This window comes from Tupaia chinensis, unplaced genomic scaffold, assembly GCF_000334495.1.
Source record: "Tupaia chinensis unplaced genomic scaffold, TupChi_1.0 Scaffold000116_1, whole genome shotgun sequence".
Lineage (NCBI taxonomy): Eukaryota > Metazoa > Chordata > Mammalia > Scandentia > Tupaiidae > Tupaia > Tupaia belangeri.
The window spans coordinates 38,446-46,864 of NW_006159580.1; the positions used below are offsets into that span (position 1 = coordinate 38,446).

The window sequence follows — 8,419 nt, forward strand, 5'->3', positions numbered from 1 at the left end:
GCCGCCCCGCCGGAGCCGCGGCGCGCGCCCCGCAGCCGCCCCTCAGGCAGGCCCGGCAGCTGGGCCTGGCGCCCCTGCTAGGTCTCCACCCTCACCTTGGCCGCCTCCTCCCCTCCACATTCGCCCTTCATCCATCCCTCTCTCCTGCAGTGCTTGCGCTCCAGGCCCGAAAGAAAAGGACCAAGGCCAAGAAGGACAAAGCCCAAAGGAAGTGAGTCTTGTACCCCAGCATCCCATTCTTTGGGTTTCCTCCGGCACCTTCTCTGCTCTGGTTTCGTGTCTTGAACGAACGCGCATCGGGGTTGGGCGCCCTGCGGCCCCAGCCACATGGTCTCCCGGCGGCTCGGAGGTGGCTCTCCAGGAACCATGTGGAGGGGACCTTCTATGCCGAACGCCAGGCCTGGTCATAGCAGCCCCGGGCCTGTCGGAAAGGGCTGCAGGAGAATCGGCCTGGCCAGTACCTTTCCTCCGCACTCCACAGAGGGGCACACGTCCCCGCGTCGGGAGCCCTCGCCGGAGTTGGTAGATGATTATTTGTGTGTGTGAACTCTGGCCGCTCCTGCTTCCCTGCTTCCCAGCGTCTTACCTTGCCTCTCAAGTCTGCACGGTAGGCCTCCAGGAAATTCTTGAATGGATTTTCCCTGTTTACTTTGGGTCGTGCCAACCACACGCTCCCTTTCACACAGTGGGGCATGGAGCTTCTGCTGGGTTTGTCAACTTCCTCTGTGTGGCGGCAGCCTGCTGTGCATGGTACCTGTTAGTGCTGCTTTTCTGTCTACACCGCAAGTCCTCACACTGAATGCAGATAACCTTCTGGAGTGGGCGTCACAGTAGTGACGGTAGAGTTCTTCGACTAACGTTGGTGATTTGGGTTTGGTGGATTCGGTGCCATACGTCCAATTTTATCAGCAGGATGCACAACCGGTTTAGCGCTGTTGTGAGAAACACACAAGTTGGTCTCTAGTCTCAGCGCCAGCAGAGGGCTTCTGCCAGTGCGTCTTGTCCTCAGGAACTTTCATCTTCACATTTAATTGCAGAAAGTCTTGGAAATCAGCTCTTACCGATTTGTATTCAGGAAAACATTCTTCTACTCTTCATTTTAGATGCATAATTCTTTACATTTACTTGATGATTCATCATGTTGTATAAGGTCCAATTCTCTCTATGCAGATAGAACAAATTTCCGAGGCCTTCCTAGGTCACCCTGCTGAATGACAATACCAGATAGGTGTGTGTCTGTGTGGTGAGTGTACATAATGACCTCTCTTTCAGTAGAACTGAAGTGGTAGGTGACCTCACCTCTTGCTCCATTTTCCACTGTCTTATGAAATGTTTTTGTTTTGTTAAGTGGCTGGTGACCAAGGCATGTACATGTGTTTGTGCATGAGTGTATTTATTTCTTGACTATATTTATGAGGGGGAAGTTCCCCAAAAGTTTATGGAAAATGCATTTTATGAAAAAATTATTCATGGATTTCAAAATTTTTTGTGCTAAAAAATCATTGGTTTGTTGCTAAATAAACTCACATTTCAACCATTTATTTCCATCAAGTTTTTGAAGTCCCCTTTATATGGCAAAACCAGTTTTTAATCCTAGATTTGCTTTAATGGAAGCTGCAAAGAACTAACCAGGTTCTAGTATTCAGTAGGAATTTAAATGTTACTTTTTTTTCCTGTGCTTTAGCATCCTTATTCCTTGTGGAACTGATATGAATGTTCCATTATTCCACTTTATTTTCATTAAAGTGAGGAGGTGGTGATTTTATTGTTCACGGTAATTTTGAAGTCTTGTCCTCTCAGACCACCTGCCCTTACCACTTGGAAAATAATCTTTTTTTTTTTAAGATTTCATTTAAGTTAATTAATTTATTTGTTTAATTTAACCAGAGAGGGACAAAGTGAGAGAGAAAGAAAGCCACCAGGTCTGGGACTTGAACCCCATTCAGCCATGTGGGAGTCTAGCACCCATAATCACCATTGTGCCAGCCCTGGAAATTAATCTTGATATTAAGCTTTAATCCAGGTATAATTTGGGAGGTTAAAAAGTCTGTAGATTGATTTTTTTTAACACCAGTAGATATTCATTAGTTTGTATTATTAATTCAGACTATATGCTTTTTTTTTTTTTTTAAGAGGTTTTTGCTACAGGGCGCATGTGCTCGCCAGACAGAGAGAGACAGAAAGCGAGAAATCACCCCCCCCCAGGAAGGATAGCCATGCCGCAATCCCTTCTCCTCCATTCTCCTCTTGGGATCTTGGGCACGCACGCACATGTGCCCGGCATGAATTTTAAGCCACCGGGTACAGGACACAAACCGCTGTCGACTACCTGGGAGTCCAGCGACATAGCCATTACACTAACTGCTGGTCCTTGTATGCTTTATTCCTAAAACCAGATGTATGTACTTTCTTCCATTCACTAGGATGAGTAACCTAGAATTCTTTGTGTTCTCAATTACTTGCACTGCATGTTGCACAAGTATAAATTACAGATAACCTAGCAGTTATTTTCCTGAATGTTTCATCTTGTACAACTTTGACTCTAGAAAATTTATATGTATGATTCTGTCCCCACTTGTAATTTGAGGCAGTTTGTTTAAAATACCACACAGCCATTTTTTAAATTTTAGAATTATTGATTAAATTTTATTTATTATTGTTATTTTTAAGTTTGACCAAAGACAGAAAGTGAGAAAGCAAACTACCAGGTCCAGGACTCGAACTGCAGTCAGCTATAGGGAATAGTGCTTCAACTACCATGCCACCTGCTGGCCCCCAGTTTGTTTTTTTCAATTAATAGTTTTTCTTTTATTATTTTACCCACCTACTTTCCTGTTTTCTTCTTTTTCCTTTTTTCTCCAGCTTCTTTTTAAGTAGCTGAAATGGTTAATGAATTAAGTTGGTTAGAGTACTATATCAGAATTTCAAGCTCCCCTGTAGTCAATTAATTTGACATTGTTCCTGACCACTTGCAATTGTGCAAAAGCAGGCTGCTAATTACCAGGAGATTAGTCAGAAGGTTTGAGAAAGAAGTATACTATAGAGTTTGATCTTTGGAGACAGATCTGTCTTTTTTTTTTTTTTTTTTTTAACCAAGAGACTTATTTGTTTAAATTTATTTATTTATTTTCTCTTAAGAGAGATTTTTTTGCTACAGGGCATGTGCATTTGCCAGAGGGACAGAGAGAGACAAACCAAAAGTGAGAAATCATCCTCCTGCCCCGCCCCCCCAGGATGATCATGGTATAATCCCTTCTCCTCCATTCTTCTCTCAGGATTTTCTCACATGTGCCCTGCATGAGTTTTAAGTTGCCAGGTCCAGGACTTGGACCATGGTCAACTCCTTGGGAGTCCAGGGACGTAACCATTAAGCCATCTGCTGGTCCCTTTACTGTTATTTTAAAATTTGCTATAGGACATGTGTGCTCACCAGAGAGCAAGTGAGCAAGAGAGAGAAAGAAAGTAAGAAAGCAAGCCAGGGCTTGAACCACTGTTGGTCATGTGGGAGTCCAACACCTTAACCACCATGCCACCTGCTGGTCCTGACAGATCTGCTTTGATTTCTGATTTTGCTACTCTTTAGCAGTCTAACTTTGGACAAGTTATTTAATGAAATGCCTTATCTATTGTTACGACTTCCAGCTCAGTCATGATGGAAAATGATTCAAACCTAGAGGAGCAAAAACCAAGCATTTAAATTAAAAATTTTAGAAACTTTTGGAAGTGTAACAGTAAATTATATCCCTAGTAATTTAGCCATACTGACAAGAGAAAAGGGTTTTCAGCCCCTAATCTTGTAGATCTTAAAACTAGAACTCACAGACTAAAAATAATGTGCCCAGAATCATGGAGTAGAACCAGAACTGGAATCCAGAGCTCCTGCTTTCCAGCCGAGCCCTTATCTTTAAGGTGACTTTCCTTTGGGGTCTTTCACTCCACTGAAGGGTTTGACTGGGGATTTTTAGTTACTTTATGTTGATAGTTCCTTGTCTTTTATTTTTCAAATACTGTTTCATTTACTAACATAACTACTTGGTGATAATGTCCATTTTACCTAACAGGGATTTTCCTAGGAAATTATAAAGCTGGGATTGAAACTCAGGTCTGACATATAACAGCACCCTCGCTGGTTGTCAGTTTCTCAGTAACAGTACCTTTTGGTGTATCTGAGGACAAATAAGGTAGAAGCTGTGTGAAGAAAAGCTTCTGAATGAGGGACTTAGGAATGCCTGGGTGTTTGTACCCTTTCATAATCTACTATGTCTCTGAAAGAGCCCAGTGCTCTGCCTTTGAGTATTTTGTTTTCTAGTTGTATACTAATAACTGTGTATCTTTATCTGTTTGTCATAAGCTTTTATAATTTAACAGTTTATGCTGCCTTTTGAAATTATTCCTATGGAACATAATTCCAGAATAATCTCCAGAACGGCAAAGTCATTTTATTACTTAGCTTAGGAAGTTAGTTTGGAGGGTAATTTTCACTATATTTGCCATTAAATAACTTTATGAGTTTAATATAAATGCAGTAGTAAAATTATTTAATTGAACTAGGAAAGTACTTTGGCTCATTTTAGCATTCAGAGGAAGATGGAATCAGGGGAATATGGTGGTTTTATTTATTAATTTTCCAAAAATGTAGATTGTTATATTGAAATTTTACAAGGGAAGATAGATACTTAAATATTGTAGCATTTTTATCTGGTAGGAAGTAGAACCAGTAAACTTGAAATAGGCTTTGAAAATTAGATCATATTGGATGCTTTTAACACTTAACAGTATGCCTTGAAAATTGGTTCTATATCAATTCCACATAGTGCAGCCTTCCTATTTTCTTAAGATCTTTTTTACTAAGTCTTGGAAATGATTCTGTATCAAAACACAAAGGGTAACCTCATCTAAGATACTATTAAATGGATGTACCGTAATTCATCTTAGTTCTGTTAACAAGCATGTATAGGTTGAGTATCCCTAATACGAAAAAGTATTTCAGACTTCGGATATTTTTCAGATTTTAGACCATTTACACATATGCATTACGAGATGTTATGGGGATGGGACCCAAGTATAAACATGAACTTCATAGTGTTTCATGAACATCTTATCCACTTAAGCCTGAAGGTAATTTTTAACAGTATTTTTGTATGACAACATTTGGTGGCAACTCTTCACATGAGGTTGGGTATGAAATTTTCCAGTGTGGCATTATATCAGTGCTCAAAAAGTTCCAGATTTGGAACATCTCCAATTTTTGAATTAGGTGTATATATACTTTTAAAGACAAAAATGGGGGGCCAGCAGATGGTATACTGGTTAATGTGCTGAACTTCAGTGTGGATGACTGAGGTTTGAGTCCTGGACCCCATATACTTGAAACTCATTCTGGGCACATGTGCATGTGTGCCCCCCAAATTCCAAGAGGACAGTGGAAAAAGAATTGTGGCGTGGCTATCACCCTGGGGGTGATTTTTCACTTTCTTGCTCTCTGTCTCTCCAATGAGCACACACGCATCCTACAGCAACAATCTCTCTTTATAAAAAAAAGTAAAGAAAAAAATTGGAGTTGTTGGGCATACTTTTCTCCGGCTAACATTATCATAAATATTTTTCAAAACATCGAACAGCTCACTGTGAGCTGCTTCCAGTTTTTCTGCAGTTAATTCATAGATGCAATGAATAGTGCTTTGATTAAATCATCACCTACATTAGTAATTATTTCCTTAGGATAAATCTTTAGAACTTATATTATTGGTATGTACATTTTAAAGATGTTTTAGTTCATATTACCAAATTTTATTTTGACCTATTTAATGCCTATTTATTAAACAAGTAGCTTTATTTCCACCTTAGGATACAGTAATGAAAAAAAAAAATCTGATCTTGGACAGGTTAGTTAAGGGAACAGTTTTAGTGTCGGTCTTTGAGTAATAAAAAGTAGGAATAATAAGTAAATTACATATTAGACAAGGTGATTACATGGAGAAATAGAAGATAAGGAGAACTGAAAGATGGAAAGGTTGCAGGGTTTTTTTTTAACGCATTTTTTTTTGTTTATTGATTGATTCATCTAATTTGTTGTGATTTTCAAACTGCTGGGTCCAGGACTCAAACCATGATCGGCCACGTGGGAATCCAACACCTTAACGGCCATTCCACCTGCTGGCCTCACATCTTTTTTATATATATATAATACACATATATATGTGTATATATATAAGAATTATTCATTTTCTTATTTTTTAAAAATAGGGCATATTTACACGTGTGTGCACACGTGTGTGTGTGTGCACCACGCGAGAGAGACAGAGAGGAAAGAAAGTGAGAAATCTCCCCCCCCGGGGGATGGTCACTCTGCAGTCCTTTCTCAAACATGTGCACAGCGTGGTTTTTCAGGCCACCAGGTCCAGGATTCAAACTGTGCAGTGGGCCATGTGGGATCCAGCACCTTAACCTCAACGCTGCCTGTTGACCCCATTTCTGGAACTTGTTTCATCAGAAGTATTTTCTTCTCTTCAGTAAGTTCATATCTCGGTAAATTTTGTTTACATTATGCTACAGCGAAACCCATACTTGACAAATTACTGTGTTCTTTGAGGTTACTTGAAGCCAGAAACATGTCAAAGTGCTAAAGTGATGCATAAGACAGTAGTGTTTAGGAATTCCCTCACTACAAGTGAACAGATGGGGCCAGTAAGTAGCCGGGTTAAGTTGCTAGATTCCCTGGTGATCAGCTTTGGTTTGAGTCCTGGACCCAGTGACTCAAAAGATCATGCCAAGCTTGTGTGTGTGTGTCTGTCTGTCTATCTGTCCAAAATCCCTAGAGGAGAACAGAAGAGAAAGGATTATAGCATGACCATCCCTTCAGGGGCGGGTTGTGATTTCTTACTTTCCCTGTCTCTCTTTCATTCCAGCAAGCACACATACTCTATGGCAAAAACCTAAAATTAAAAAAAAAAAAAAAAGTGGAAAAATGACAATCAACTACAATCAATTTAGACCTTATGGAGGCCCAGCCATGGTCATGACCACTGGCTGATACTGATACTTGGTAGGCCAAGGCTACATTGAAGGCCTAGGTTTGATTCCTGACCCACCCTAAAAGCTGGGTGCCGCCACGTGACTGTAGTCTTGGCTGCTAGAAAAGCTGAGATGTGAGCATTGCAGCAAAGCAGAACCTCTTTTTTTTTTTTTTTTTTTTTTTAAAGGGAGGGTGTGCCAGCAGGTGGCATGGTGATTAAGACACTGGACTCCCACATGGCTGACCATGGTTGGAGTCTGGACCTGGTGGCTCGCTTTCTCACTTTCCCTTTTCTCTCTCTCTTTAGTCAAATTAAAAAATAATAACGAATAAAAATTTAATAAATAATTCTTTTTTTTTAAAGTGGACTATTACAGTACATTTTTTTGTGAAGTTTATTTCCCCATCTTTTTTTTTTTTTTTTTTTTTTTGGGAGAGGTTTTCGCTATAGGGCGCATGCGCTCGCCAGACAGAGAGACAGAAAGCGAGAAATCACCCCCCAGGGGGGATGGTCACGCCACAATCCTTTCTCTATTCTCCTCTCGGGATCTTGGGCACGCATGCACACGCACCCAGCGTGAGTTTTAAGCTACCGGGTCCGGGACGCAAACCACGGTCAACTACATGGTAGTCCAGTGACATAGCCATTATGCTAACTGCTGGTTCCCTCGCCATCTTAAGTATAGTCTTTTGCTTGTTTTACCCATGTCCTTTCTATTGGGTTGTCAGGAAAGTCATGATGCATTTTTGTACAGAAAAAAAATTACAAGATTATTTTTATATATTTATTGTTTATATTTTATAAATTTTAAGTTGCACACCATTCTGAGTAGCGTGATAAAATCTTGTGTTGTCTTTCCCAGGAGGTGAATTGTCTCTTTGTCCAGCATATTCGTGCTGTATGTGCTGCCTGCTTGTTAGTTCCTTCATACCCTCCTCAATTAATAGGGTGAAAACACAGTGTGTGTAGGATTCAGTGCTATCTGCAGTTTGAGGCATTTACTAGGCATCTCTATCCTGTGCAGATAAGGAGCAACTGCTCTATGCAGTTCAGTATACATACAATCAAATTATAGGACCCGAGGATTTTTCTTAGAGTCTTTGATTTTATATCTTTGTTTTTCCTATGTTGAAAACGCCAGTCCTCAACAGCACCACTGATTTCTCACTTTTTTCACACAGTAGGGTCAGTGACAATGCCAGCAGTACTATGAACAGTATGATTACTAAAGAAAGCTCAACATTTTACTCTTGTTATTTTGAGAGTATGTTTCACTAGGGATGTAGAGTCAGATTACTGACTGTTAAAATTGCATGGACTAGTTTCTTACTACGTGATTATATTACTGCCTGATTACTCAGGCTCTTTTTTTTTTTTTTTTTTTTTTTTTTTTTTTTACTTCT

The 8,419-nt window shown here is 40.1% G+C and overlaps 1 protein-coding gene across 1 annotated transcript in view; it reads left to right on the forward strand.

Moving 5' to 3' along the window:
• Window positions 1-11: 11 nt before the first annotated feature.
• SRPK1 (SRSF protein kinase 1) overlaps window positions 12-8,419 on the forward strand; it is a gene marked incomplete at its 5' end in the record, with an annotated part of 70,029 nt that continues 61,621 nt past the window's right edge. Inside the window, one exon of the mRNA XM_014586158.1 lies at window positions 12-211. Within this exon, the coding sequence (XP_014441644.1) occupies window positions 12-211 (200 nt within the window). The remainder of the gene's footprint in view (window positions 212-8,419) is intronic.